This window comes from Exophiala aquamarina, assembly GCF_000709125.1.
Source record: "Exophiala aquamarina CBS 119918 chromosome Unknown aczIA-supercont1.1, whole genome shotgun sequence".
NCBI lineage: Eukaryota > Fungi > Ascomycota > Eurotiomycetes > Chaetothyriales > Herpotrichiellaceae > Exophiala > Exophiala aquamarina.
In genome coordinates, this window is record NW_013550587.1 from 4218297 (window position 1) to 4232516 (window position 14220).

The following is a 14220-nucleotide window of genomic DNA, read 5'->3' on the forward strand; positions in this document are numbered from 1 at the left end:
AGTCAGGCGTTGTTCCCTTCGTGGCGACTATTCCACGATGGTCAAGATAGGCCGTTTCTGCAACCTTCCCCTGTGACCAAAGGTGTGGCAGACGTTGCGGGGAAAAGCATGACGACATCATCGTTTTTGGCTCCAGGACCAGCACCAGGCTCAGCAGCCACATTACCTGTGTCCATTGCAGTCTCCATCTCTCTCAAAACTCTTGCAGGGTTTTCCACAGCCTATGGAAAGCAGGAAAATCCGTGGGCAAAAGACCGAACTGAGCCTTCTTCCCATTCAGGGCGGTCCATCATATTCGATGGCCGTGCTGGCGGAAGGGTCTTGACAATTACTCGTACAGCGGAAAAGAGTGCACTCGTAGGATGGAAAAGGGGTCCTTGGGGTCCTTTCAAAGTTGACGTACAAAAATGCCGATTATGTCAGCCCTTGCTTGGTTGGCCTATGGGTGCCTATGGGTGCCTATGGGTGGGCCCACTGCCAGGCCGTGGCCGTAACTGAGGCAGCCAGGGGAACAGATACCAGGTGTTCGGTGTTCGCTTAAGACATTCATTCCACTTCAACATCAAACCCGTTTTCCCTGTTGTTCTCCCCGCTCAGGTATGTGGCGCCAACCACTGGCCTATGTACCATCTACCCTACGTGGCTCGTTTCTTCTCAACGTACGTAAACAAGGTCCCTCTTGGTCTCCCATCCTTCCCACCAGGCCTCTCCGCTGGTAATGTCTCTGTCTCTGGATTTGCGACGTCTTCCTACGCCAGTGTGTGGTTTGCGAAGAAACTCTCTCGTCGACAACACCAGATACCTATACTAGCCTCTTGGATTCCAACCCCAAGGACTTAAAGAACCGCCATGTCCGACTCCTCAGAGCCCCCTTCGCCCGACATTGTCCACGAATTTCCAAGACAACCTGCGAGTGCTGCGCATCATCAAAACGGAGGCCCTCCTTTCCAGCCGTATCGTGCACCCCTGTACATCCATCCGTACTATCTGCCTGGAGGCAACAGGTCGCTTTCTGGGATTGCAGCACGCGCCTTCGGATTAGGGACCGCGTTCGGAAGCTGCCTCGTCCTGACTGTTCTGTTGGCTTACCTGGGGTATGGTCTCTGGAGGGCACCTTGTTTCACTGCAATGCTGGCGATATTTCACTATCTAGAGTTTGACTCGACAGCACGATACAACCCACCAGATGCTCGCATCTCGTCATTTCTACTGCTTTCCAATGGATACGCATACGCCTCTGCCCATACAGCCGCTATGCTAGAACTCCTGGCTCGATATTGGATGCATTCTCAACACAGGCCGCAGTGGCTTGTTGCACCATTCTACATTCCAACCATTTTCCCAACCATCCCATCAGCCTGGATTGTCATGTTTGGCTTCAGTCTCATTGTGGTCGGCCAAACCATGAGAAGCTTGGCAATGGCACAAGCCAAAACAAACTTCAACCACGTTGTTCAATGGACAAAGAAGCCTGATCATATTTTGGTAACCGATGGTGTCTATGCGTTCTCAAGACACCCGGCCTATTTTGGCTTCTTTTGGTGGGGTCTGGGAACGCAAGTCATGCTCGGAAACCGTATTTGTTTTGTGGCGTATGGAATAGTGTTGTGGAGATTCTTCTCGCACAGGATCATGCGTATGTATGCTGGGTTCAGGATACTGCTTCCTTACTGACACTTACTATGCAGACGAAGAGCGTCATCTTGTCTCCTTCTTCGGCCAGGCCTACGTTGATTATCGCAGTCGTACGCCCGTTCGCATTCCATTCATTCGTTGAGTCCCTTGAATGACATGGGCTTGCGGGCAACACGTAGCGACCCTCATGTTTTCTCACTCTTCTTCCTCTTTCGAGCATCACCCGAAGATTTCTCTTTGGGAGCCGTTGTGGCCGAGTGTATCTTGACTGGCAGGTATATAGGAGATGACAGTGGCTCAAGCCAGGGAATATCCACAGAACCGATATTATCAACCACAAACCGCGCCAGTGCAGTAGCGCCTGCAGCATCATTCTCGACACCAAGCACTCCGACCCGTGGTTGCCCTAAGGCTTGGGCAAGCTTTGATTCACTTTGTGTACTTATCTCGATGAGTCTGCTGCGGCTGGATTTTGGGGCTGCAGCAGCAATCAGTAGAGGAATGGAAGAGGTCATGACTTGTGGAAGAGAGCGACGGCAGACGAGAACAGCAACGAGGTTCGTGGGTGCAGGGTCTGACTGGTGAGCGGTCTTGGGCTCCGACAGGCTGGATGGCTTTCGGACCTGGGACAAAGCCTCTAGTCTTCGAATGGTGGTATTAAACCCTATGGTGAGGTTGTTGTAAATCTCTGGCATCGATGCAGGAGGTGAGATTGGGTCCTGGGCTGAGGGATTGGGAGGTTTTCCAGCTCTTCCCTTTCCCTTGGAGCGAGGGACATGACTACGACGAAAGGCACCGACGGGCTGGAGCAGAGGAATTAGGAGTGAGAGGATCGCTGCTTCGTGCTCAGTGGAGAGCGAGGGCCTGCCGAATGTTAGCTCCGGGTAATGGAAGGACGCAAGTGTATATCCAGACCACGTAGGCTCGCCGTAGGGCAATCCAAGAGCATATGTCATCTTCTTCGGCTTGTTGTCCATTTTTATGCTTTGTACGAGATACCTTTGGTCAACGGCGACACAAAAGTGCTATACCTAGTACCAAATCTACATAGGTATTATAGTTTGGAGAAGTGACGTGCATGTGCAAACCAGAACAACAATTTTATGACGGTGTCACGTGAGGTTCGGACTGCCACTGGGAGCATATATGGTCTCCCGTACCACTTAGTCCTCGCACAGCAGATTCGTGTAGTACACGCGTTTAGCGCGACTGAGGGGCGCAACACGCTCGACCAGTCGCGGCACGGCGTTGGGTCTCTCATCACTAGTAGTAGTCACTAGTCAGTCGTATCTACCTGGGTGCTGGGTAGTCCGTAGTCCGTAGTTCGTACTCTGCACTCCGTACGCTTTAACACTTTAACTCGCAAGCCTGTTCTGTGGGAGCACCAAGGCCACTGCAGCCTGGTCAACGACTCATCACCATTTCCCATCCTTCCATCAAGCACGTTGCCTGATATCTTTGTCACTCAAACACTCATGCATGTTCTTTATTGACTCACCATCACATTTCGGACTCCTTTTCTCGACGACATCATTCCCTGGGCAAACAACGCCTCACGTTGCTGCCCCGCCATCTTCCCTTCTTCACATTTTCCCCTTCATAAATCGGCGCTAGAGAGGGAGATGGCCCAGCTGCTCTCTTGTCTTTTCAACACCATCCAGGTACTCATCATTTGAGTTGCAGCTTTGAGCTGGCCGGCTCATTCCGACGCCTGCTGGTCGAATCGTGCCCCTCAGTTTGCTTGTTTGGCCTGGGATCAGGCTGCCTTGCCTGTGGGAGCCAGCAGTGTTTGCCTTCTGCCCCCAGTTCTTCTACAGGCCTCGCCAAGAACCTTCACTGCCTGCATCTCAGTCACCACTTCCTTCTGCATCAGCCATCCTCAAGTCTGAGTGAGCTTCATCCGTTGAGGCAACCGGATGCCACACAGTTCGCTAGGTAATCATGTCGTCCTCATTATCTGATTCTTCCATCCGCAACCGCAGTAATTCCACCGGAGATTCCGAGTTGCCAGAGCATGAGCACAAACGTCCAAGGCTGAGTGAGACCAAGCCTGACGGCACACACATCATGTCCGATCCGCAGCAACTATCGTCAAATACCGCACCTTCCATTCCAAGCCGTGATACAAATGGCAGTCTGGACCGACAACATCTCACTCCCCCAATACCATCGTGCCCTTCCAACCCAGCCACCGCTATTGTCTCCCCCACCAGCAAGGTCACCATCAATACTCGCCCATTGTCTTCTCAATCAATTACACAACCCGTTGCAGGGATTGATGTACCCGGCATGCCAACCAGTCAACCATCTCCAACTTCGGAAGGACCCACGATTTGTGGCGAGGCCTCAGAGGGAGCAATATCAGCCTCTGCCACCATCACCACCACCACAGAACCCGCAGATGTCCTAGAAACGATTTCTATCTCATCATCTCCAAGCAAAAGCCCCGAGATCGAGATTGCCGAAATAGAGGATTACGACCAAGATCCCGCACAGACGAAATGGACAAGTAAGATTGGAGGTGCATCTGCTGCCTCAACCCTGAGGACCGTCCAGCCCGGCCACGTCTATCGTTCTTTTCCTTTTGCACACGAAACTACGCCCGGTAATGTCAGTCGGATAGTCCAGCGCATTGCAGAGCGTTTTCAACATGGCGGTCCTCAAGATGGTGACCTCTTCGCCCGGGTGAAGGATTGGATGATCGACTTCGTCGACATCTGCCACGACTTCCCTGCAAGACTTATTGACGACGACCGCGAGTTTTGGGCAGCCTTGCCAGACCTCATCGGAGGACTTCTTAGAAGGGATAGTGCTCCGCCCGCGCAAGCCCGCACCGAGGACCTGGCCAATTTTTTCACGGCATTCGCTCAGATCACTACAATGCTCATTGATTATGACACCCGAAACATACAACTTCTCGCGGACAATATTGATCCGTCTCCCCTCCGCAATCTCACACTAATATCTGCACCCTACCTTCAGCCTCTTTCCTGGGTATTTCAGTTTCGAGTTCCTTTCTACGAAGCCCTTCGCCATTCTCTTCAATTCGACATTGCATACTTTCATGCACACTTGCTCGACAGAACTGTCGACCCAGTTGGCGTGGGTCTGTTGTCTTCGGTGTCAAAGCTACTTTCGGAACTGGGTCCAATCCTAGTCAAGAGGCAAGATTTCTTCAGACCTTTTCTGAACATTTTGAACCTAACCCAACATATTATGGGCCCAATCAACTGCATCAACCATCAAATGCCTGATGTACAATATCCACCTATCGCTCAGCTCGACAACTTGCGCGACTCCTCTGCGGAAATAATTTTGAAGGCGGACAACATTCTCCAGCAGGCAATCGTCAAACAACTCCCTTGGTTAAACTTGGAAACTGCTGGCAAGTTGATCGAACAACTGAACCCCTTGGTAGCTGCCATTGCGGTGGAGGTGCCTCAGATTGGACAGGATATCATTTCCACCGCAGGAGTTGGCTTCGCGGACTCAGACCTTACTGATCTACCGAGCACCATGCCCTGTGCCTGGAAATTTAAGACCCTCAGAAAATTCGTGACAAATGGACGTATGGAACTTCGGGTCATGGGTATTGAAGTCATGTCAACCGACCTGATTCAGGTGTACAAGGACAATATTGAAGGCAGGCCTACGGCTGTCACAATGGCCAATCCTTTGGTACGGTTTCTCATTAATTTCATCGTGGAAAACCAGCTTGTGGAGTACATCGTTGGGGTGGATTCTCATCCGCAAGTTATTCGTCGCAGCCATAACGTGGTTGGCTTCTTGTGCGTTTCTGGAACATACACCAACTCCAATACTGACGATATTTGGAAAACAATCGTCGAAAGCCATGATACAAGGACTGTTCACGAAGTGTTCAACTTGTTGTTCATGTGCTTTAATGTCTATGATCTGCCCGCATTGTACTATATCTGCCAAAAACTTCTCGAGTTGCCCTTTCAGCAGTACGATCAACATGTGGTGGGATTCACGGTAAACCTCTTTACCAGCGTTCGTCAACGCGTGGGTACTCCTCATTTCAACACAGACTTCGCGACCAATCCTGTCACAAGACAACTTTGCATCCGATTGCTACGAGAGGCAACAGTGCACGAAAATCTTGCGCTGGAGCAAGCTATCACGATTCGCAGAGAGTTTACCCAGCAGCTTACCATTTTGCTGACCCTTGGTCGCCCAGATTCCTCGCTTCTGTCTATCGAAGAAGATGAGCGACGTGCCATTATGAGCGAGGCTGCTGCAAGAATCAAGGCGCATCACAGAGGCGTTGGCGGTGATCTTTACACGCTCAATGCTATGATCTCACTCATGAGTCGGGACAGCATTCCCAACCTCGTGGAGAACCTGAACCTCACAGCTTTATTGGTTGCGGAGTTTGTTCATCTACGCGATCAGTACCAGCTTCTGTCACAGCAACGAGAGTGCATCTCTTCTTTCGAAGTAATCTACGATATCATTGCCACCACTCTCTATCATTTTATTCATTGGCTACCAGACACTTTCTCTGCTGACCTGGTTGAAATGGTTTGGAAATCATATTTCACCTCACCAGAGCTGCCTCCTACGATTCGTGCAAGATCTTGGGAAACCTTGACTCATGCATTGAGGCTTAAGCAGCCAAGAGATGAGAACATAGTCCTAGATCTGATCATCGACAAGCACCTCCAAAGCCTTGGGCCAGCGGACTATTGTGATCGCTTGCTAGAATTTATCAGAATGTCCGTCTCATATACCATCCGATGCTCTCCGCATGTCCTTACGGACACGGATGATGTTGTCGTCATTCCTGGTATTGAGCGGCTGTGGAAGATTGTGCTTGAGGCACCACCGAATACTATTGAGAATGAGGCGGCGGACTTCATTATCCGACAGTACCTGGATCACAGCTTAATCACAAGACAAACAAAGGCCACGATCGATCTCACACACTCTTCGCTTGTGGATCGATGTGTACGCCAAGTCATTGCATCGGCATCGAAATTGAAATCTTACACCGATGGAACCTTGAGTGGCGAAGATGAGCCAATGGTAATCATCGCTTCTGAGGATGAGATCCGTGCTGAGGAGCTTCGCTTCGACCGGTCTTTACTATTCCTTCGAAAATTTCTTGAAGGGATGAAATCACGGCCTCGATACAGCCCCACACCAACTAGAACTCCAGGGTTGCCAGAGTTCTCGGAGAGGAAGGGCCAAAATATCGAATTGAGCATACAAATCCATGGGAGTAAGTATGTCACAGAACAGATTCAGAAAATACAAGTAGGCAGTGAAAACACTTGCGACGAATTCTACAAGTATCTTACCGATTCGAGTGGCTTCACACAATTCTCTGTGTTCAACCAAGGCCAAAAGACCATCATCGAAGGCTCAAACACAACTCTAGCTGAGACAAAGCTACCGCACGGGCTCATCATGGTGATGAAGACAGCCAACACTCCCGAAAATGTGCCTGCACGTTCAGCACGCGCCACCTCGCCCGTGGATAACAAGATCATGCATCATTTTGATGATTTGTATGACCTCCTCGATGCGGATGAACGCCTCTCGAGAGAAGTGTATGGCTTTCTCAGCCTGTTTTCTGCTCAAACTGAGGTGGTGCGTTTAATCAGATCGATGGAGAGGTCACCTGCAGAACTGCTCCCACCTGGGAAGCCGTTCAAGCTGTTATATTGTGCAAGAGCTCTACGGTCGTGTATTGAGGTCGACTCCTTCAGCTCAAACCCAGATACAAAGTTTCTCACATACAGTATTCGAACCATTGTTGCAACACTCCCAGAATTGGAACTAACCAATACAAGCGATCCACTACAGATTTCAATTGTCCATGGATTGGTCGAAGCCTTACTGCTGGCTTTCCGTGCTAAGGTGTCTTCGGAGGTGTCCTTGGAATATCTTGAAGACCGGAAAGAGTTTGTCGCTCAAATCTCAAGGCTGTTACGTTTCACCTTGGACTGCAGAAGTACTACTGATGAAGAATTGTCAACTTGTGTTATGGTGAAGCTCATTCTGGAAAGCTTCATTGAAGCCTGTCTTCATGATGATAGAGTCTGGAACTGTGTCGCTACTGATGGAAACCTTCAACACCTGGTGTTTACAGCATTTGTGCAAGACCCACGGTTCGAGGTGCGACATTCACTCCTTGAGGTTGTGATTGGTTTGACTGGCGCAGCTGGCAATAAACTTCACCTCAAGATTAACAATCCTCGTGCGCCACGCTCTAGGTTTCCCGTCTCGGTGATCGACTCTTGCTTGATGCACCTTTGGGATGCGTTGGCCGATGTTTTGCCGCAGGCATGTCTGCAGCCAAAGCATTGTGCAGAAATGTGTGAGACCATGCTCTCCATCATGAAGAGGGTTGGGAAGGCATTCGGTGTGGACTCCCTTCGTCATTTCTTCAGCGAGTGGAGCAGAATCCTCCTTAGGCATACACATATTGAAGTTGTCGGTCAGCCTCTAGGGGACCATGTTGTCGTCTGTTTGACCAAACTCTTATTTGAATGCTCCAAGCTATTGAAAGTTGCCAACGCTCTTCCATCTAGCGCCGAACTTATCGAAGAGCTTATCACCTTGTTCCTGTTTCCGCCATTATCTGACACGGGCCTTGTCGCAGAGGACACTACGAATTTACCCATATTGGATGTGACTGTACGTGAGAGTCTCTACAACCTGGTGCTGGTATTATGCCAGGGACCTGAGGACACTTCTGCCGTCATTTCCAAACTCAATGACGATTTGCTTCCGCAAGACTTCTTTGAACCTATTTACAGCCATGACCGTCAAAGTCTCCGAACAGAGGTTGGGTATGCTGGACTTCGAAATCTTTCCAACACCTGTTATCTCAACTCTCTTTTCGCACAACTGTTCATGAATGTTCAGTTTCGTGGGATATTCCTCAACTCGGATTCCTTGGATCTTTCAAAGCAGAATCTTGTGTCGGAACTCGCGAAAGTTTTTGCATTTATGCAAAATTCGTATGAGAAGTCTATTGATCCATCTGGTGCAGTCGAAGCCATCACCACATATGACGGGGAGCAGATAGATGTCTCAATTCAAATGGATGTCGATGAATTTTTCAACTTGTTGTTCGATCGTCTGGAAGGGCAAATCGATGGTCCTGCTCGGGAATTGTTCAAGTCAATCTACGGGGGCCAACTGGTCCAACAAGTCAAGTCCAAAGAATGCGAGCATATCTCTGAACGTCTGGAGCCCTTTTCTGCTGTCCAAGTCGAAATCAAAGGCAAAGCTAGACTTGAAGATAGCCTCCGTGCTTATGTCGAAGGTGAAGTTCTACAAGGAGAGAACAAATATTCCTGCACTTCATGCGGGCGCCACGTGGATGCAGTCAAACGGGCTTGTCTCAAAGATGTGCCTGATCACCTGATCTTTAATCTCAAACGCTTCGACTATGACATTATGACAGGAATGCGTGCAAAGGTAAATGACGAGTTTCAATTCCCGGATACACTCGATATTGCCCCCTATACACTTGCTCGACTCAGTGATGATGTGCAAGATGATGAGCCGGATACTTTCCAGCTTACCGGGGTAATCGTTCATTCTGGGACCGCTGATTCAGGTCACTACTATTCATACATCCGCCAGCGACCCTCAGTCAAAGCTATCCAAGACTCGTGGGTACAATTCAATGATCAAGATGTGACTGTGTTCGACCTTTCGCAGATGCGTGAGCAATGTTTTGGTGGAAATTCCGACACATTTTACAACCTTCCCAAGTTTTACAGTGCTTACATGCTCTTCTACCAGAGAACGTCCAGTATTCAGAAAGTTGAGCAACAATTCCATGATCAGGATTCTGTTAACCCCGTCCGACTACCACTCCCATTCCATATGGAGCAGCATCTCGCTCAGCATAATGAGCTTTACCTCAGATCTTATTGTGCTCAGGACGGAACTCACGCCAAATTTGTTCTTCTTCTACTCGAACGAATGAAAATTGGGCATGATAATGACTGCAGCGAAGACCATGCGATGGAGTCGAATACTATTGAGATGGTTCTCGAGTACGTTCGTCAGATTTCTTCGAGGTGGAAAGATATGCCTTATCTTGAGGAGACATTGAAAGCTGTCCAAAATTATGTGGATCAATGTACCGGCTGTGCCAGAACAGTTGCGCATTGGTTCACGGGGACTCGAATCCTAGACGATGTCATCGTGCGAAGCCCTTACCAAAATGTGAGGAAAAGCTTTAGCTATCTCTTTTCTGACGTCTTTCAACGCCTCCACACCATCAAAGCTACCACGGTGTTAGATAGTGTTGAGCACCAGCAGTTCCAAGAAGAATACGAGGAGTGGCTACAGGCGTGCGTCGGGCAAATGGCAAAGCTGTGGGATATCGCTATGAAGACCAGCCGTTGTTGGGCTGAATACTTCGGAACTCTCAGCAATATCATAAAGCTTGGTGATACAGAGCTCGCTTACGTCCTGGATCAAGAGTACATTGAGAAATGTATCGAGCTGGTCATGGTCCACCTCAACAACCCAGCTGATTTCCCGATCAGCAAGAAATTGAAAGCTCGGTATGCCGTGTACTTGGCAGCAAGAGACAGAAATCGGCCATTCAACCACAACGTGCATTTCCGCTTCCTCATCAGTATTCTATTGCGTGTGGATTTCCACCTTCTGCCAGAGGGCGATGATCGTGCGGTGTCTCCCAAGAAGATCGGGTTAACAGCGAATGAGCTTGATTGTCTGGGGTTGGGTAAGATCCCTCCTCGTCTGGAATGGCTAGTACGCCTCATGTCCAGCGGAATCAATTCAAATGCAATCGATTCTCTTGTTGCACACCTTGCCGCTGACCGCAAACTTGCTGGCTCCGTGGCGGAGGTGATCATTAAAGGGTTGAACGATCGAATCGTGAATACCGCAGTCAATTTTCTCAGCCCAACCATTGTCTTTTGCGAGAATTGCCGATTCGAGGCGCAAATTATCGACCTTGTTCACCCTGCTCTAGAGAGTATCAGGACAGTTGGGATTGACTACAGCAAGGACTACTTGGAATTCGTCGAGTCGCTGTTGAGAGCTGAGAATTCAGCGATAGAAGCTGACATCGGATTTCTAGAAGAGTCGGTGCTGCAGGCCATCAGTCACTGGGCCCCCACTTTTCTTGTTTCGACAAATGACAGCCAGATGAATATCCGCGATGCTACGGTGGATCTGCTGAGAAGAATCCTGTTCGTACCACTTCAACAAGCCGAGACTGAAGATGCGCGTCTTTATACCTCCCTTCGGGCGGTCTGTCAGGAGCTTGCGTATAGTTGCCAGAATTTTGTTCAGCGCATGTTCTTGGCTCCTCGAGGTAGGGAGGGTGCGACTTTGCACCCCGGTCAAGCCAACCAGGTTCTCGACGTCATGGAACACTGTTTGCAGTATTTCAGTATTGACAATGTATTGGAAGAGGCAAAGATGGCGGAGATTAACAACACGATTACACAATTGAAATTCAAGGCCGAGTCAACGATTGAGACACTGAGCCCTGCGGAGTGGCAGGAAAATAGTAGTGAACTGGCAGAGCTTAGTGCAGAGGAATATGAAGAGATCAATAGCCCTTAGTTTGGGTTGAAGGACAGAAGGGGGCGTGGTGGGTGAGAGCAGGGCGTTGGATTGCCACGTCTAAGCGCAGGAATCTTGTCAATTGAGAGATAAAGCAAGGCGTCATGGACAGCAGACTTTATTGGGGGAGTGCGCGAATTGAATCCGACCACGATATGAGACTACGAAGTGAATGATAAAGCTCTGAGTGGGAGACATCTATACATTGAGCCTCAGTGTGAAATTCAGGCACTGTGGAAGTCCTTCTTCGCGCATGGATGCTGTGCAATGCATTTCCGTGGAGTTGTGATTCGTCTTGTATGGGAGGCCCGGCGTTGGAATTGGCTTGGGTCCGGAGATTATCGCTCAGAAAGGACCGTGAGAAGATACTTTGATGAATGGCCAGGCTACGCCAAAGTCGAGAGAAAAGACTCAATACAGGTGAATCCAGACCTCATATAGGTTAGATATGCAACAGAGCCCTATCGTATCATTCATGTTGCCGTCCAAGAAACGACCAGACATATATGTAGCAGTGCAGCTATGTAGTTGATGATCCAAGAAGGCAGGTAACCATCCCTAATACTCGCAGAAAGACAGAGAAAAGAAGCCATAAAAATACAGGAACAGCCTAGATGATAGTGTAAGATCCTTGACCATGCATGTGTGAATTCGCCAGGATGCTTACAGTATGGCTCTGTTGGGCGCCGACAGCCACTTCATTCGACTTGTCTGATAATGAGGGGACAGCATGGTTGAAAGGGGGTTATGCAGAGAGAGAGAGAGGGAGAGGGAGAGGGAGAGGGAGAGAGAAATATCGTCCACTATTCTTTATATATTATTACCTTTTCTTTCGCCGCCAACGCCATGCTCCTCTGACTCCGTTCGGTCTGTTGCGACGTCCGTTCCGTCCCTTGTTTGCAATCCCAGTACGGATGTACCGGGTATTCTGAATGTCCATTTCGCTCGTCCATCGATAGCAAATAGGAAATTCGTCTTGTGACAAGTATGAGAAAAGAATCCGCAGGTTGGAAATCAACAAGTCTCGTCTTGATACACAAGGTGATGGTTGTTTAGGGACCCCTCCTTCCCATAGCTCACAAAGTCTTGACTCTCATCCACTCGCCCGTGCCGACGCCGAGATTCAAGCCGTTGCGACTCCACCATTCCCTGACCTCGCTCTCGCCACCTCCTCCAACTGCATCTTCCATGGCTTCTTCGATGTCGCAGGTCTTATATTCGACTCTCAGGCCGCTCTTGCGACTGACGTCCTTCCACCACTGCAAGACACCCGCGTGGCCGTTCTTGGTGGCCCCGACGAGAACCTGATTATCGAAGATCATCTTGCTGCCCTTGAAGCTGTGCCAGAGTTCCAGGACCGGGACGTGGCCGTGCTGTGAGGCGAGTCGCGAGACTCCATCTTCGTGTGCATATGGGATGCCCGAGTTCTCCCACCATTCGATGCTGTTGGTGCGGCCGGACTGTGCGGCGAGAAGGATGGATTTGCCCACTTTCAGAGGGAGCTCGCGCCCAACGGCACCGGCGAGTTTCAGGGAGTTCACACGCCACCACTCCAGAACTTCGACATGCCCTTTGGCACTGGCGGATTCGAGGGCCTTCTCCGTGTAGGTCAGTTTCAGACCAGAGTTGAGCCACCAATCTAAGACCTCCACGAAGCCGGCACGTGAAGCGCCATCCATGGCTTCGGGGCCATATTCCTTCTTGATGACTGCAGGGCAGTCACGCCACCATTGGAGTATAGTTGGTGAGTTATAGATCAGAGAGGCTTTGTGAGGGAGGAGGGCAAGGCCAAAACTGGTCCAGAAGATGTCCTTTTGGTGAAGGGCAAGATAAGTTAAGAGGTCCGTCAAGCTGAAGCGAAAGATCAGTTTCGTAGCGGTTTGGGAGAGTGTGGTTGGGGGGTGTGAAGTGGTATTGTTTGTAAAATAGGCTTTGACCTGGGAGGTAGACTGGGTCAAGATGGTGTATTCGAGAGAGCGGCGCGATGAGCCAGACTTGGGGATAAGCGATGTCCATTCGTGTGGAGTAGGTAGGTGGGTGTAAATGCCTAATGCGGTTGCCAATTCCCAGTCACCCAAGTGGTCGAGAATGATGGTCCAGACTTCGACCGGTAGGCTGGGTTTGGATAATTCGTCGGATGTGGAGGGAGATAGATGTGGCATGGGATTGTATGGGGTCTTAGGGCGGTTAGAGCGAAGGATGGTTTGTGCCTCACTATGGATGGCTTCGAGGATCTCTTCAGGCCCCTCCCATCGCCAGTCGATTTCGGGCAGGGCGGCAATACCTTGAGGATTGGCGCCCGGTTGTGTAAGGTTGGAGGGATCTTCAGCAAAGTCCCATATGGCAGGGGTGAGAACATGAATCCAGTCCCATTTGCGATGAATCTTGGACAATTGCCTCTTCCATATGGGATGGTTCCATTGATCAATGCTCAACTCGGGTAACATGGTGATGCGCTTGGATACGTCCCAACACCTCAAAACATGGAGGATAACATCGACTGTGAAGCCACTCAACATAAGCGACACCATGCCAGCGTCCATAACGATGCACAATAGGTCGGCCCATCGTGCGAGGCGGTGACCCAACATCTTGACTTGATTCCTGTATGGATCCTGCGGACTGTTCTCATACCACTGAATGCCGTCGAGACTGATGGGAGGATCCATGTGCTGCTGATATTCTTCTCTGGAACTCTCGGAGACGACTCGAAGATTAAGGTCGGGATTTTGGAGGAGGTAGGGCAGGATTTCCGGGCCAATTTTGTCGGTGACATAGAGGAGGACATTGACACGCCGCCGAGCGGCCGGTGGCTTCAGAATGCACGGTGTAGCCATGATTTTGGCAAGATTGTACGATGTAGTCTTTCAAGTGATTGCGCATGGATGTGTTAAAGGATTTTAGGGCAATTATTTAGGTCGGGCATGACGGTTGAAGTGGTGGCGATAAAATGTTTATCGTTATCGGTATCGGTGAGCGGGGACTGGGTATGGA

At 49.9% G+C, this 14220-nt stretch overlaps 4 protein-coding genes across 4 annotated transcripts; 2 read left to right on the forward strand and 2 right to left on the reverse strand.

The window, feature by feature from the left end:
* Positions 1 to 849: 849 nt before the first annotated feature.
* On the forward strand, positions 850 to 1777 carry A1O9_01486 (protein-S-isoprenylcysteine O-methyltransferase; the record flags this gene model as incomplete). The annotated part of the gene is made up of 2 exons (XM_013410644.1): positions 850 to 1636; positions 1689 to 1777. 2 exons carry the CDS (start codon positions 850 to 852, stop codon positions 1775 to 1777), a joined length of 876 nt encoding a protein of 291 aa, XP_013266098.1.
* A 43-nt stretch (positions 1778 to 1820) lies between these two features.
* Positions 1821 to 2612, reverse strand: A1O9_01487 (uncharacterized protein; the record flags this gene model as incomplete). The annotated part of the gene is made up of 1 exon (XM_013410645.1): positions 1821 to 2612. One exon carries the CDS (start codon positions 2610 to 2612, stop codon positions 1821 to 1823), a length of 792 nt encoding a protein of 263 aa, XP_013266099.1.
* A 1090-nt stretch (positions 2613 to 3702) lies between these two features.
* Positions 3703 to 11226, forward strand: A1O9_01488 (uncharacterized protein; the record flags this gene model as incomplete). The annotated part of the gene is made up of 1 exon (XM_013410646.1): positions 3703 to 11226. One exon carries the CDS (start codon positions 3703 to 3705, stop codon positions 11224 to 11226), a length of 7524 nt encoding a protein of 2507 aa, XP_013266100.1.
* Positions 11227 to 12302: 1076 nt separating this feature from the next.
* On the reverse strand, positions 12303 to 14063 carry A1O9_01489 (uncharacterized protein; the record flags this gene model as incomplete). Its single annotated transcript, XM_013410647.1, has 1 exon — positions 12303 to 14063. One exon carries the CDS (start codon positions 14061 to 14063, stop codon positions 12303 to 12305), a length of 1761 nt encoding a protein of 586 aa, XP_013266101.1.
* Positions 14064 to 14220: the final 157 nt, after the last annotated feature.